Source organism: Lathamus discolor, chromosome 4, assembly GCF_037157495.1.
Source record: "Lathamus discolor isolate bLatDis1 chromosome 4, bLatDis1.hap1, whole genome shotgun sequence".
NCBI lineage: Eukaryota > Metazoa > Chordata > Aves > Psittaciformes > Psittacidae > Lathamus > Lathamus discolor.
In genome coordinates, this window is record NC_088887.1 from 56828329 (window position 1) to 56843169 (window position 14841).

Here is a 14841-nt window from a genome sequence, read left to right on the forward strand (position 1 = left end):
CTCCATCAGCTGGAACCTCTTTAAATCCAGCTGAGGATGCTTACTCTGCCTGAAATTTAAACCAGCCTAGACAACCTATTAGTGGAACTCCACAAGTTGGGTTTCAACTGACCTAAGGTTTAGCTCACAGAATGCTGACTATCTTGCACACCAATAAAGGAAACTGCAAACCGCTTCATTTTGTACTGTAACTAGCACAGAATCACTCTTCAGATGCAGAGAGCTTTTTGTCAATACCGGCCCACAGCCAGAATATTTCCATAAACCTGACTGCTGCAGAAATGAACTTTTTAAAGACCACAGTGACTAGTTTCAGTCTGAACTGGGTTATTACACAGATGATAGTGGCTGGTTTTATGCAAACCTTACCTAAATTAGGGTGAACATTACTAACACCAGCACAGAATCCTGGCTTTGCTAATTTGTGGGTAGCAAAGGTGAAGTTTCAAGTGAACTAAATATCAATTATCAGCAAAACTGCATAGTCCAGGACAGACACAAGAAATGTGAAGGAAGTAATTTACAATTAGTTTTACTACTTAGCCACATCTGAAGAAAGAGTACAGTATTTCCTTGTGATGTTTCTTTGCCTCTCACCTGTACATTTAGATTTCACACTCAGTAAGCCTTTCTTGTTGAATCTTGGAAACTGCTCACTTGCAGTCTCAGGCTGGAGAAGAGAAGCACTTTCTAATAGGCAGAAAAGATAGGATTATTTTTCTTTTCTTTTGAATAAAGTTGCTTTTATCTAGATTGATATAGCTAACGAGCTCAACAGGCATGCACTCCTCCACTACACTAAAGATGGTAATGCTTCTACATTTTTCTTACTGAAAAGAGGTTTTTTACCTCTCAATGTGAAATCCTTGTGGAGAGAACACACTCTTGTTTTGCCTTGCCCTAACTATTTGAGGTCAAAGCTATAACCACCATAAGGTTTACTTTGACTAGGTGTACTAAGATAAAGACTGAAGTTTGTATCCACAAGAGGTTTTTATTAATACAGTGATTATAATGTAACTCTTTCATTGTAAAAAATGTGCCATACTTTGCAGTGAAGGCATACACATTGTTTTCTATGCTCTTTATCTGAATAATATTTGGTGAAAAATAAGAAATAAAGAATATTTTTATTTTTCTAAAGCGAAATGCGATAGAAGGTCAAGAATACTGCAGCTAGTAAGATGTTTTCAGATTTGTTTTGTTTGCTCAAAGTACTTGTATGCATAAGTGCACAGAGTGTAAAAGTCTCATTTCCCAGATGTATTTATTCTTAAAAGAAGATAAGCTAAAGCCTAGCATGAAATAATGTCCTTGTGGTAACATAACTACGGGCTCAGCAACAGTTTCTGATCTTTGCAATATACTCAGAACAAAACAGCAGAAACGGAAAAAAGAAATTGGCAAAAAGAACATGGAAGGCCAAATGCAAAGAAGTTTCTTAGAAGACTTGGGTTCAGATCTTGACTGAGGGAACCAAACCCTTGGCTTTTAGAGATGTAACCCCACAAGCTAAAATTTGCATGAAAGTTTATTGCAAGGGTGAGAAAGCACCATCCAGAAAAAACCTGCAGCCTCTTTCGGTAAAGCCCCTGTTCAGTTTAAGGAACATGCAGACAGAGATGCACTCATTTACATTCCTCAGTTTGGTGAACAATCTGCAGAAGTGTTTCTCTGAATTGCATCAATGATGATTTAGGAACAATAACTGAAATGTGTTACAGAAGGGCACCTTTTCTCTTTGTCCCAGATATTAACCCCCTTACTCTATCTAGATATCAAAGCATTTGTCACTTTTCCTACAATTCAAGATGACTGGCTCCTGGCTCCTTTTCTTCCGGGTCCCTTCTTCTCCTCATACTCAGTCCACTATAAATTAAGTGTCTGTTATTTGTTCTTGTCTAATATTCTTTCATCTCACTAGCAATTCAGACAGTCCTGCAGGAGCTGAATCCCCAGCAGGAACAATGCACACTGAGGGTCACTGAGTTTTCTCCAGTGTTACCTACATTAAGGCAGACATAAACTACCCTCACACTTTTGCTTTTTTTACTGCTTTGTAATAGTGTTAAACTAAACGAGTAGAAAATTTATAAAAAAATAAAAATAAAAAATGCAGTCTTTCGAGAGACAAAATATATTCTCTAGCCATATTTGCATTGATTAAAAACTGTTGATATTATTTCTCTAAGTGCTTACAATAAAATCTGTGCTTTCGTTGTGCTTCATTCTGAATCTGTTCAATTCAGTTGAAATTGCATTTCAGTTTGCAGGTTTTTTTCCTTTAATCTGAAACAAGCCATCCTATATTCTTCAGCTAGAAAGGTGAGTTTCCAAAAGTGTAACTATATCAAAGAATTTATGAATTTTTGATTTTTTTTTTCTTCTATACAGTACTGCTTTGACAAGTAGTGAACCAAAAACTATGAAGCAGAGTAAGTTTTGGATGGCTGTCTGCTTCATGAGAAGTTCTAAGCTTTAATTTTCCATCTCAAATCACAAAACAAATTATAAAAATTTTTATAAAATGGTAATTCTAGTTTTCATTAAGCTCACAGGCTTTTCAGTCTTTCTCACATGTGCTCGTGACCAACAACAGGAAAAGAATAGACACAAGAGAGGAAACATATCAGTTTAATTTAGTAGTCCCCTAAAAAGGAAGTAGACGCATCTTTATTGCTACTGTTCCATGGCCAAGAAATAATAGTCTTCTGATTTTTTGCTGCTTGATTTTCAGTATAACCTTTAATGTTTTGTCATCTTTTGTCAATTAGAGAGAAAGGAATTATTGTTTCTGTCAAAAAGGCACCAAGCAGCTGTCACCTTTGCTTACTGTTACAGCTTGGATGAAAACCTGTGTTACTGAATTTCCAAGTGAGATTTTTGTGCAGAGTGCCATGAGCTGGTGAGAAGACAAGTGAAAAAATCCTACCTGGATTTAGCAAGCGATACTTCAGAGGCTGTAGGTGCTCTTAGTACTAATATTAAACTAAAATACATCCATCCACTAAATGTTTCAGAAATGAGGCCAACAAAAAAGCTTAACATTTCTCTTTGTATCAGGAATCACCAATAGCTATTTTGTGAAAGGTCTAGCAAGTTACTCAGTAAGAGCCTCTGTCAGAAATCACAATTTTTGTCATAATGGTTACTTTCAGCTAGAGTCAGCCAGCACCAAGAAAAGAAGAACTTAATGAAAGTAAGCATGCATGCATATGGCACATTGAGGCATGAGTTCGTGCTTGCAGCTGCTAAATGCTGCTATGCTGTATGAAATAAATGAGCTAAACCATAACTATTGTGTCTGCCAAGAAAGATCTATATAGGCCAGCCAGTGAAAGAACAGTTTTACTTTGCAGGCTGCAAAACTGAATCCAATTTTGCAGAATTACAGGTGATGCCAAAAAGACCACGGCAAACAGAACATCTTTTAACAACTTAAATCTTGCAGAAATTGAAACTCAATAGCTGTTCTTTTTGTTGGAAGAGGGTTTGTTACTTCTGTAGGCCTGGTCCCTTCAGCCTGAAAACCAGTATAAGCAAACGCAATCTGTCCCTTGTTCTCAATTATACATGGTGGTTTTTATACATTCTTTTTATGTCATGAATATACCAACAATAATTGATTGCATGCTCTCCTTTTCCCATTGGAAATAAAGAAAATAAAATATATAATCTGTTAAACTACCCAGTGTTTGTTTTTTTTAGTTTGATTAATAGTACAGTCTTAATTTCTGTTTTGACATTTCTTTTCTCTCTTGACATTCGTCCTCTAGGTTTTTAAGCCAAGTGTTCATGATATGATCCAGCGGGCTTATAGGGATCAACAACCCCCTTGTGAATAATGGTTAAAAACGGATCCCACCTGGACAGTGAAACACTGGCAATGCTCCAGAATAAGGCTATCTCCATCACCCTCCCAGTTGTGTATACACTGGTGGCTTTGATCAGCATCCCTGGCAACTTGTTCTCCCTTTGGGTACTCTGCTGGCACATCAAACCCAAAACACCTTCTGTTATCTTTATGATCAACCTAAGCATCACAGATCTCATGCTCGCCAGCTGCTTTCCTTTCCAGATTTCTTATCACATCCAAAGCAATCACTGGACGTTTGGCAAGACTCTTTGCAGCCTTGTGACTGTGATGTTCTACTCCAACATGTATTCTTCCATACTGACCATGACCTGCATCAGCATCGAGCGGTACATGGGTGTGGTATATCCCATGAAGTTGATTAAGTGGAGAAGAAAAAGATATGCCCTGGCTGCCTGCCTAGGTATGTGGATGTTCTTGCTACTAGCCTTCTACCCACTAGAAAGCACGGATCTGACCTACGAAGTGAAAGAATTGGAGATTATAACCTGTTTCGATGTCCTCAAGTGGGATATGCTGCCCAACTTTGCAGCCTGGGTAGCCTTTCTCCTCACGCTATTTGTCGTGCTCTTCCTCATCCCTTTTGTTTTAACAGTTGGATGCTATATTGGCATAATTCGGAAGCTTATTCAGACATCGAGCAGATATGGTAACAGGCAGAAGACAAGATCCATATACCTGGCGATAATAGTACTTCTGGTATTTGTCACCTGCTTTGCCCCCAATAACTTTATCCTACTTGCGCATATGATCATCCGCCTGTTTTATGGCAGGAGTTTGTACCCTGCCTACAAGCTCACCTTATGCTTCAGTTGCCTCAACAACTGCATAGATCCCTTCATTTACTATTTTGCATGCAAAGAATTTTACCAGAAATTCATGGAAGTGTTTCGCCCTAAGGTTCTGCTCAGCGACAGTTTGGAAACCAGAAGGGAAAGCTTATTCTCTGGAAGGACCATGTCAGCCAGGTCGATGTCAAGCGGACCTATGGATGGGTTAGAGGGAGTAAAGGTCTATTTGCAAAGGCGAGAAAGTGTTTTTTAGCCTTAGAGATCCCTAGAAGAAAGGCATGAGATCCATGAATAGACACAGGAAACATTTCTTTTTGAATAGCTACCTTCAAAATACCTTGCTCCAGGGACAGACCTCAAGCCATACTTGTATTGTACTTCAGTATTTTCTGCTAAGAAATGGAAGCATTGGAGGAACTGAGTTTATTCAAGAAGGCACTGAAACAAATTCAGTATTAATAGGTGTTGGCCTGGAATTAGTCCTACTGCATGAAAGCAAGGGATAAGTTTAGAACAAAAAATACTTCCAGATTGTATGACCTCAGTGTTTAACCAAAGGCTTGTGATTCTCGGCGAATGTGAAATATTACTGCATATGAACTACAGCATACACTGAAGTTGGATTTGGGGTGGGCTATTTTTATAAGCAATGCGCTGAGTTTTTTGTTTGTGGGTTTGGTTTTCTGTTGTTTGTTTTATTGTTTGCTTCTTTTTATTTTAATGTACTGCTTACTCTCATGTATTTCTATAAAAGAATGAGAAAAAATGGTTTGTCATTCTACCATTAATGCATAATGCATACCCACTGTGAATTTACCACAACAGTCACCCAACTGTTTATCAGAACCAAACCACACTAACCTTTGAAAAGGTTAGGTTGACTTATTTATTTCAATTTTAAACAGCAAAATATTTCATACAATGAAAGGAAAGCAAGAGCTAGTAGTTTGAGACTACTTCAGCTGCTGAGTGGATATTTTCATTTGTTGAAGTTATTAATTTCTCAGGACAGTAGGGAGCAGTTGATTTAAGAAAACAGATTTTTTTCACATTGACCTACTACAGTAACAATGCTGCTGCTCTTATGTGATTGATATCAACAAGTCATTCCCTACAGGCTATATACAGAAGCACCATCCCCCTCAGCAGAGAATTTAGCTTTCTATAGTGTACAGGCAGCAAGTTTACCTTTCTTATGGTGATAGTGTTATTAACCAGATTTTCAGCTGGATATATAAGAATTCAACCACAGAATGGAGTGATTCTGTATCAGCAGAAACTAGCTAAAACCCTATTCCTATGGCCAGATGTCAGAAATGTACTTCTTTCAAGTAGACAACCAGAAAGAAAAGTTAAAAAAATGAAAGCAAGGCTTGAGGATGGGAGATGGACTAAATACTCTGGAAATAGGTTATGGAAGGTTGATGTGCAGTCCTGTGTTTGGGACTCCAGTCTGAAATATCCTTCTCCAGCTTGTTTGCATATACTGTGTCATGGTTTAATCATTCTCACAACTCAACAACTGCCTGTGTGCTTGGAAGGACAACTGCTACAGAATATGTGCTGGGGACAGAAAAGGCAAAGTTTTTTCTGTAGTATTTACAGCTTTTTACGTGCCTTTGGGCCTCACTGGCAGAGAAGAGTCAATAAACACCTGACAGCACCAGAGGAGCTACCCCTCAGAAGCAAGAGAAAGCTATATGGTATCCTTTTATGCACTGTCACTCCACCCAGTGCTGAGTATGAGGTTGTCTTCAACATCACATGCTAGGTCTGACTTGAGCAGGCCTGTAGTGATTTCTGAGCTCCTGTGCCTAAGTAAAAGGCAACACTCAAGGCCCTTAAAATCTGACTTTTTTATTTGTGTATGACATGATTAAGGCACAATTTTCTACCACTAATCACTATGAGTTTCTTCACAATAGAAGCTGGATAACCACAAAATCAACAGTGAAATATCTGTATGTCCTATATTCTGCTAAAGTATGGTCAGCTATTGGAGAAGAATAAATGTGAGTAGACCTAGGACTACCTTTTAAAAGCCATCTGAAGTGTTTTGTGGCATTTCACAATGTTGTTTTTAATTGATCTGCACTGTCTCTGCCCATAAGGCCAACCCTAGTGATATAGAACCTGTCCAAACCTTCCCATCAATTTGCCTGGAAGCTACCCTGCGCTACCAGCCTCTGTGCTGTGTGCATATGTGCCACGAGATGAGCTTGCTACTTTAAATCACCTCACATGTGCTAAAAGGGAGTCCACTGAATATGTTTCTGTATGAGTCCACCTTGCTGTGCAATCCCCTTCACCATCCACTTTCACAAAATTCCAGTTTTCTCGCTACCAAAACCGTTTTCAGCATTTTGCTGTGGCAGGAACATTTTCGGAGGTTATATTGAAGTCTCTCTCCTGAAAATTTATCTTTCTCTTTTTTTAGCATGCAAGTATTTTTACAATGAAAATCATTACTTCTCCTAGCTCTAATGCAGATTTTCACCCTGTTTTATCTTGAACCTGATCTTCAAGCACCTAGTGCCTCCTAAAACATGCTGCAATATGCCTGATCCTCAACTGACACCAAACAGAGCCAAAAGTGCAGAAACTGCACTTTGGACATCATCTCCTATGTTCTGGAAAATACTGAACTGCTCCTTTTGCAAGAGAGAAAAGATGTTCACAACTGACTGAAAATGTTCTTCTCTCCAGCCTCACACAGCTCTTCATAGCCCTTCATCCCTCTTCAGACATTGTCTGAAAGGGAAGAGGAAGGATGGCGAATTCAGGTATCTCTTTCTGCCATTTTACCGGCTAGCCTTTAGTCAGCTCAGATTAGGCAAAATTCCCATTTGGATGAGTGTGATTATTCCTTGAGAAAGGAATATATAAATGAACCCAACAACAGCAATCTTTCAAGTCCGATGGTGTACCCTGTGAAGTTTTGAAGAGTTTTTTTTAGAGATGAGGAGAAGAAATTGTTTTTAAAAGTGTTCTTTGACACTGGGGCATGTCCTACTGGGGCATCATAAGGTAGCAAGACTTCTGCCCTCCTTGGTCAATGGATGTGAGTTGACACACATGTATATACATATAAACATGTACACATATATGGAGATTGCCATTTTAGAGGTTATTTAGAAGTTCATGACTATATTGGCTTTGACTTAGGGAATATGGGTCCTGAGCAACTTGCTTACTTAGTTGCCTCTGTGGTTAATGTAATTTTACTGAGAAGACATGAATGTATAAGCTTCTGTTTGAGTTTTAGGAGGTGCTTTTTGTGTTTGGGAGGGTTGTTATTTTGTTTTAATTATTGTTTAGCAATATAATCTATTAATGTGCTTGGACATTTTTGTGTATAAAATAACAATAAAAACCCGAAACCAAACAAGCATAAAAAGATCACGATTTAAGATTCTTTCCTTTGCTTGCACCTGCCGTGTGAGAAACTTCAAGCTTAGCAGAGGGCAGGGAAACCAAGTTATGAAATAAAATTAATCCATTTCCAATTGCTATTGGTTTTTTTTTTAAATTTCTGTATGTTTTCCCCATGCTTTTTGAAGTTTATTATTTTTCTTTTCATACCTTTTATTTTTCTTCTTTTTGTTTATCTATATCTTAGAAGCTGGCTTTAGCATACCCCCTTCACATAAATTTTAAAAGCAGCAATACTCTGAGTATGAGATGTTGGCTAACTTGGAATCCTTCTCCTTGCTCAATAGGTGCACCAAATATATATATATATATATATATTTCCATTTCAGTGCATTTCTGAAGGGGGCTGGTAGCCATGGGCTGTCCCACCCCAGTCAGGATCAGGGCAGCCCCAGCCCCAGGCATTGGGCACCTCCCTGGGGACAGGGATGGGCCAAGGACAGTCTGGGACACAGGCCCATGGGTGGGCCGGGTCAGCAGAACCCATGGCTGGGTAGGGCTTTGGGGAGCTGGAGTCTGGCCCTGCTGTGGAGTTGCTGGGGCAAGGGCTGACACCCCTGACACGGGGTCCTGCGCCCTGGGCAGGGCAGGAGGAGCCCTTGGGGGACTGGACAGGGACAGTCAGAGTTGGTAGTGCCTTGATAAACATTCCTTAGGCTTACTATGCTCTGGTTTGGGTTCAGTGTCTGTTTAGCTACATCTATGCTGATACATGAGAGGGACAGAGATCATCCTAATGTCACTCAATTTCTTTTTGCCATTTTTTCCAGTTCAAAGTGTTTAAAATAACATGATGTCTATATTGATGATAACCACTAGAGTAGTGTTTCTCTAAGGAGATAATCAGGGTATATGCTATATACCCAAAAGTGTGCATGATAGCATGAATGTTTGAGGGCGAATTTCAATGTCAGCAAGTGTGAAATAATGCATATGGGGAAATCCAGTAATAGCTTTGTATACAAAATGGTGTTTCTTAGGGGTGACTACTATGAATCATAAAACATAACCCCTTGCATCAGCTCAGCATCGTGGAAATCCGTGGTTCGCCCACACCTTGCTTACTTTGTGCACTTCTGGTCTCTTCATCACAGATAGGATGTATAAGAACTGGAAAAGGTCAAGAGAAAGGCATGTAGGATAATCTCAGGTATGAATTTAAAACTTATGAGTTAAATAGTTTAGGGCTCTTCAGCTCAGAAAAGTGACAATATAAGGTAGGTTAGAAAGAAATCCTCAGTGGAGTGCAGTTCATCAGGACAAGTTTCACTGCCTTTGCCTAAGCAAGAATTGGGGAACATTAAGCTAATGAGACCCAGGCTTAAAACCAGGAAAAGTTAGTATCTCTTCTCACAACACATAGTGTCATTGGAGAACATCTTGACAAGAATGTTGTGTTTGCACATAGTACATGGTTCCACAGAGAGACTGGAAAAGCGCCTGAAAAAGAAATCCATTAGACATTACTAACAGGCAAACCATAGTAGACTCAGGAAAGCCCATAAGGTAAAAACGGTCAGAGGCTGGAGGAATACTAAGAGGAAGTGACATTACGTGATTGCCCTGTAATTAAATCCATCCTGACATAAAGAGGAACTTGTTACTGGAATAAATCCTGTACTGTCTTTCCTCATTTATGCGGCAGTTCATAGTCTTAAAAGGAGCTATTGAGAGCAAAATTTCAATCATACCGTTCATCTCAATATATCTGGATTATTTTCATGCTGGATTAATTTTTTGTAAGTGTTCTCTTGTCAAACCTATGAAGTGTACTTATGGACAGCATAATAAGAATATAATGCTTTGCTGAAATATCATTTTTAAAGCTTGGGGTTTTATAAAAAAATAAACCCTGCCTGTCTGAAGTCTGAGCTCCTGTTGAGCTCCTGGTCTTACATGACTTTGTTCAAGTCTTATGGCTTCTAGTAAATTTCTTTCAAGTCTAAACAGTTGGAATACGTTATCAAATGAGAAGACTCTCAGGCCTCTTTAATTATAAAACAAGAAGTTCAGAGCTGCCAGACAGAATAACTTTCTAGCTTTTAGCATAAATAAGTACCTCAATCCCTTGCTTGACTGTCCTCACTCATAATGATGTCCTGCAGTCAGTCTTTTTTTTTCCTTCTGCAGAAATTTGCAGCACTATTACACTGATTGTTCTCTTTCCCCACTTTCTGCACCACTGCCCGTATGACCTGGCTCTGGCAATGCCACAATTACTCAGATGAAGAAAGCAAAGGGCACATGCTGTCCTGCTAGGAGCTACAAAGGCTAATTGTCATTTGAAGCTTCTTCCAGGATTTTCTACACCCTTAAATGCTGTTGTTGGATATGGTAATGTACCAGGAAAACTGCGTTTTGTTGAGTGCCTTATATCTGAGGACACATAATGGTTTGGCTCCTCTGCTGCATACCTGAGCAGACTTGTCAAAGGAGAAAAGACAACAGACTTAAAGGAAGAATAAAGAGATTCAAGCTAGAGACGGGAGAGGGGTTGAAGAAGTAACCTCTGTGGCAGCCTGGGGTAGAAATACAGTAAATTAGAATCTGGAAAGGGATCCAGAAAGTTAGTCTCTGCAAGAAGCCATCTGCAGCTAGAGAATGTCTGTAAATAGTTTTCTTCATAAACAGCCAGTTTCGTTTTAGAAACGTGAAGCCCTTTCAGCATGAAAGCTGGAAGCAGCAGCATATCTCCAGATCTCTGCTGCAAGGAAAGGAATTTGATTAACAGACAAATAAACCACTACCTAGATACAGAGCAAACATCTCACAGAGGGACTCATATCTCTGGAAATGTGGGCTTGCCAAGCACAAAAGGTGCAACTTATCTGATCAAAAGCAGATAGGAAGTACTGCTCTAATCATCTTTTTGCTTGGCAGCATTCACACTGATTGCCTCCTCTGTTTCCAAAACCTAGCTGCTTTGGCTGCATTCAGACATCCAGATGTTGGTAGACTCCCATGTTAACATGGACCCACAGCACAAAAGCAGTGTGAGCATCCCAGGACTGTTGCCACCTTCTTCTTAATAGCTGTCTGGATTTTACCATCTTCATGCTTGTAACAGCAGTTTGTTCATCTGATGTAGGCTAATGGCCAGGGAAATAATATTCCTGGGGACCTGATCAAAGACACGGGCTGTAGGTCTTTCTCACCTTCCCAGGCTCATATGACTTCAGAAAATAAAGGAAAATAATGATGTTGAATAGCTGGAAGCCTCTTCACATCATTTACCTCTACACAGAGTCTGTTCATCTTCTCAATTAGAAACTCTCTATGGACGTACAACGGCTTTTTGTCCTTCAAAAAGTCTCAGTACTGCAATACTGATGGTTCAGTTTCCCCTGTTCCTCATTAAAGTCAACAGGCTTGCTGACATTCTTCCTTTCCCTATTTCCCTATCTCACCTCACCCTATTCTGATAATGCAAACTACTCTGTACACTTTCACATAAAATGTCCATATATTTGAGCTTTTTTTACCAAGCGTTCCCACATATTGCTGCTAAAACTGCACCTTTAAAGGATAACAGAATGAGATAAAATACAGCATATAACTTTTCTTAAATTGATAAATCTGCTCAGATTGAGAAGATAGAAGACACAGAAAAAGCCTTTGATCTTACAGTAATTTTTATATTCAATACAGGTATTTGGGCCACAGGGTGGAAATATTCCTGTTCTTACAATCATGACAATTTGCTGGAGAAGCTCTGCTACAAATATATTTTAGCACCTATTACTGTGTTTATGATGTCTCTTTATAGCCCCAATCTCAATGCCCCTCTCTCAAGACACTGCTAGACCTATTGACATTATCAGTAGCTCTGACTTCCCCTATATATACAAACATACATGCATACCCAGTTATATTAAGTAATCCTTTAGTCCTTAGAATTTATAGCTCGCTGCAGCTACCCGAAAATCAGCGAGCTCGTAGAAAAATTATGGGATGCACTGCCCTCTTGTGGAAATTTAAATAATGAACATACGAGCTCCACAAACGTTCTTGACCTTGCAGCACAAGAAGTCATTTTCTGGAAGAGCTTGGATTCCAGCTGAGGCAATAAAACCTCTCTTCTCTGCATCTTATCTTCATTTTCCCTAACTTTATACGGTTGTCTTTGCAGTAATCATTATACTGTACAAGTAGAAGGGAGACTTGCTTTTCTTACTGAGGCAAATATATATTTGTATCTTACATTATACATGTGTATATGTGTTTTATATAAATACACACATATATATGTCATGTGCATGTTGTGTATTCATTACGTACATGCAAAAATATTTTCTGAAAATACTTATGACCTTTTTTATGTGTTTTTCAAATATAAACAATTCAGAAACAGTGGTCTTCTTTACAGACTTCTCCATCTTGCAATACTTTCTCTGTAGCAGAGGCCAAAAGCAGTTACTCTGATTCCCTGACATCCCTTCTTTAGTCATCCTTGGAAGGAAACTCTTTATACCATTTAAATATGTTGGCCAAAGATGCTTCACTGGGGCTTGGATAGTGATTTCTGTTTTGCTAAAACATGCTTTGTAAATGGCCACATTCTCCTCCTGGGCATTGCTACACATTTGATGTAGCTGTTTCTCCTTGTCCTGTAAGATGGGCATGGGGCTGCCTGAAAGGTAGGCTGGCATTCCTCCTGTTGTGATGCTTCTGTCAACAGGCTGACATTCCCTCAACAGTTGTGAAGTTTCCTCACAAACAAGGTATTACATTATTTGATAGCTATGTGGGATAAACATCTTCAAACTAAATAGACGTAAAAACATTTACAGGGACATTACATACTATACAGCCCACATATTAAACTTAAAATCTGACTTCCTGTGGTTTCCCCAAAATACTTCTATGTGCTTGTAACACCACTTCAAACAGAAAGAAAACTCTGGGAAGTGATCACGTAGACACACTGAGCTATTTCAGGCCTTCCAAGTTGTACAGAAGAGGAGGAAGGAGCATTTAGTCCGGAGCTGGAAGAAACAGAATTTATAGGGGTTCTTAAAAATGGGCTATGAGAACACAGGGCTAAAGAATAAGAGCAGTGAAAGAAATCCAGGATACCTGCTCTGCAAGTGCTCCTTGAGTCCGGAAAAATGGCTTTTGAAAATCTTATGATTTTCCAGTAAAACTTCAGCAGCACTCTGCAAGAAGCAAAGGCAAAACAGTTTGAGAGCTAACATGTGTTTCTGTTTTATACACCTTGAAAAGATCTGAACTTACTAAAAAAATCTAGAACACCTCTTCATAACCCACAAATTTAGTTGAACATGTAAAGCAATATGAAAAGGAGACAGACTGTTACATGAAACAGGTAATTCTTTGCTCAGAAGATTGCTAGCTAAGTATGAGTTGTACATAAAATGATAAAAATAGAACATAGCACAGGTGGTGTTAAATGACGCAATGGTGTTATTTAATCAGAGGAGAATTCCTGATGACTAGGTGGTGAAAGAGAACCCATCTATAAACCACTAATCTTCTTTTCCCTGTAGTAATAGAAACAAGAGATATTTCATGAACTGTATAGACACATTGGGCTATGGCAAGTATTTTAATGGCAGAAAGGTGGTCCTTGAAAAACCAAGTCTGAGCTCTTGGAATTATTGAGGTTATCATAGAAAAAACAAGCTGCCTTGTAAAAGATGAAATGTTCATCCCCATCATAGCAACATACCCAGAATTCACTAACTGCTTCACAGTGGAATGCATTATTCCTCAAACAAGTTGATCTTGTGGCTGCACGAGATGACTCAGCCAAATAACACATTCCCACTGAAACACATACACTCATATGGGATACACATAAAAGTAGGCACAAGGTTTTGATTACCATTGTGTTCTTTACATGCTTAAAAGTTATTACTGTAATGGCCACAGCGTAAATGCAAAGGCAGAAAAGCAGAGAGGTCAGAACAAAAATGTCGAGGAAAGGTCTCTGCAGTTCAGAGCCCTCTCTACTGTTTTTCTTTTGCCCAAAATACCCCAGATACTTGAAAAAGACAACAGTTTCATAACCAGCCTTGGACAAGCTAATCTTTGACTAGTGCAGTCAGCCAAGACAGAAACTTTTCAGATAACTGCCTGTGCCATTGATTGTCACCTCGGTCAGCTCGCTGCAGCCTCACACTTGTTCTGCCTGATGCTTGCAAGGCTGCTACAGAGCAGTTAATGATGATTACTCATCAAATCTCTTCCAGCTGCGGTAGCTGATGTGATGGAGTTTGGCCTTTTCTCATATGGTCCAGAGGAGGGCCATGAGGATGATCAGAGGACTGGAGCACCTCCGTATGAAGACAGGCTGAGAAAGTTGTGGCTGCATGGAAACCTCATAGCAACATCCCAGTACCTGAAGGAGGACTACAAGGATGCCAGAGAGGGACTCATCAGGGACTGTAGTGATAGGATGATGGCTTAAACTTAAGAAAAGGAACTTCAGGTTAGGTATAAGGAAGAAGTTCTTTACTGTAACGGTGGTGAGGAACCGGAATTACCCCAAGAAGTGCTAAATGCTCCATCCCTGGCAGTGCTCAAGGCCAGGCTGGACAGAGCCTTGGGTGATGTTGTCTAGTATGAGGTGTCCCTGCCCATAGCAGGGGAGTTGGAACTAGGTGATCTTAAGGTCCTTTCCAACCCAAACCATTCTATGATTTTATCATTCTATGACAAGACTAATCCTCCCCCTGTTCCACAAAAACACACTTTTACTAGTTGGCTCTCCAGCTATCCCAG

General features: G+C 39.4%; 1 protein-coding gene across 10 annotated transcripts in view; it reads left to right on the forward strand.

The window, feature by feature from the left end:
- P2RY8 (P2Y receptor family member 8) overlaps positions 1-8070 on the forward strand; it is a 51228-nt gene extending 43158 nt beyond the window's left edge. For 7 of the 10 annotated variants that reach the window (XM_065677541.1, XM_065677536.1, XM_065677537.1 and 4 more), the window contains one exon: positions 3777-8070. In XM_065677541.1, the coding sequence (XP_065533613.1) occupies positions 3845-4918 (1074 nt within the window). In that variant the 5' untranslated portion in view covers positions 3777-3844 and the 3' untranslated portion in view covers positions 4919-8070. Of the gene's footprint in view, positions 1-2266; positions 2326-2841; positions 2963-3776 lie in introns of all 10 variants that reach the window. The other 3 variants (XR_010612276.1, XM_065677538.1, XM_065677539.1) reach the window with 3 other exon arrangements.
- Positions 8071-14841: the final 6771 nt, after the last annotated feature.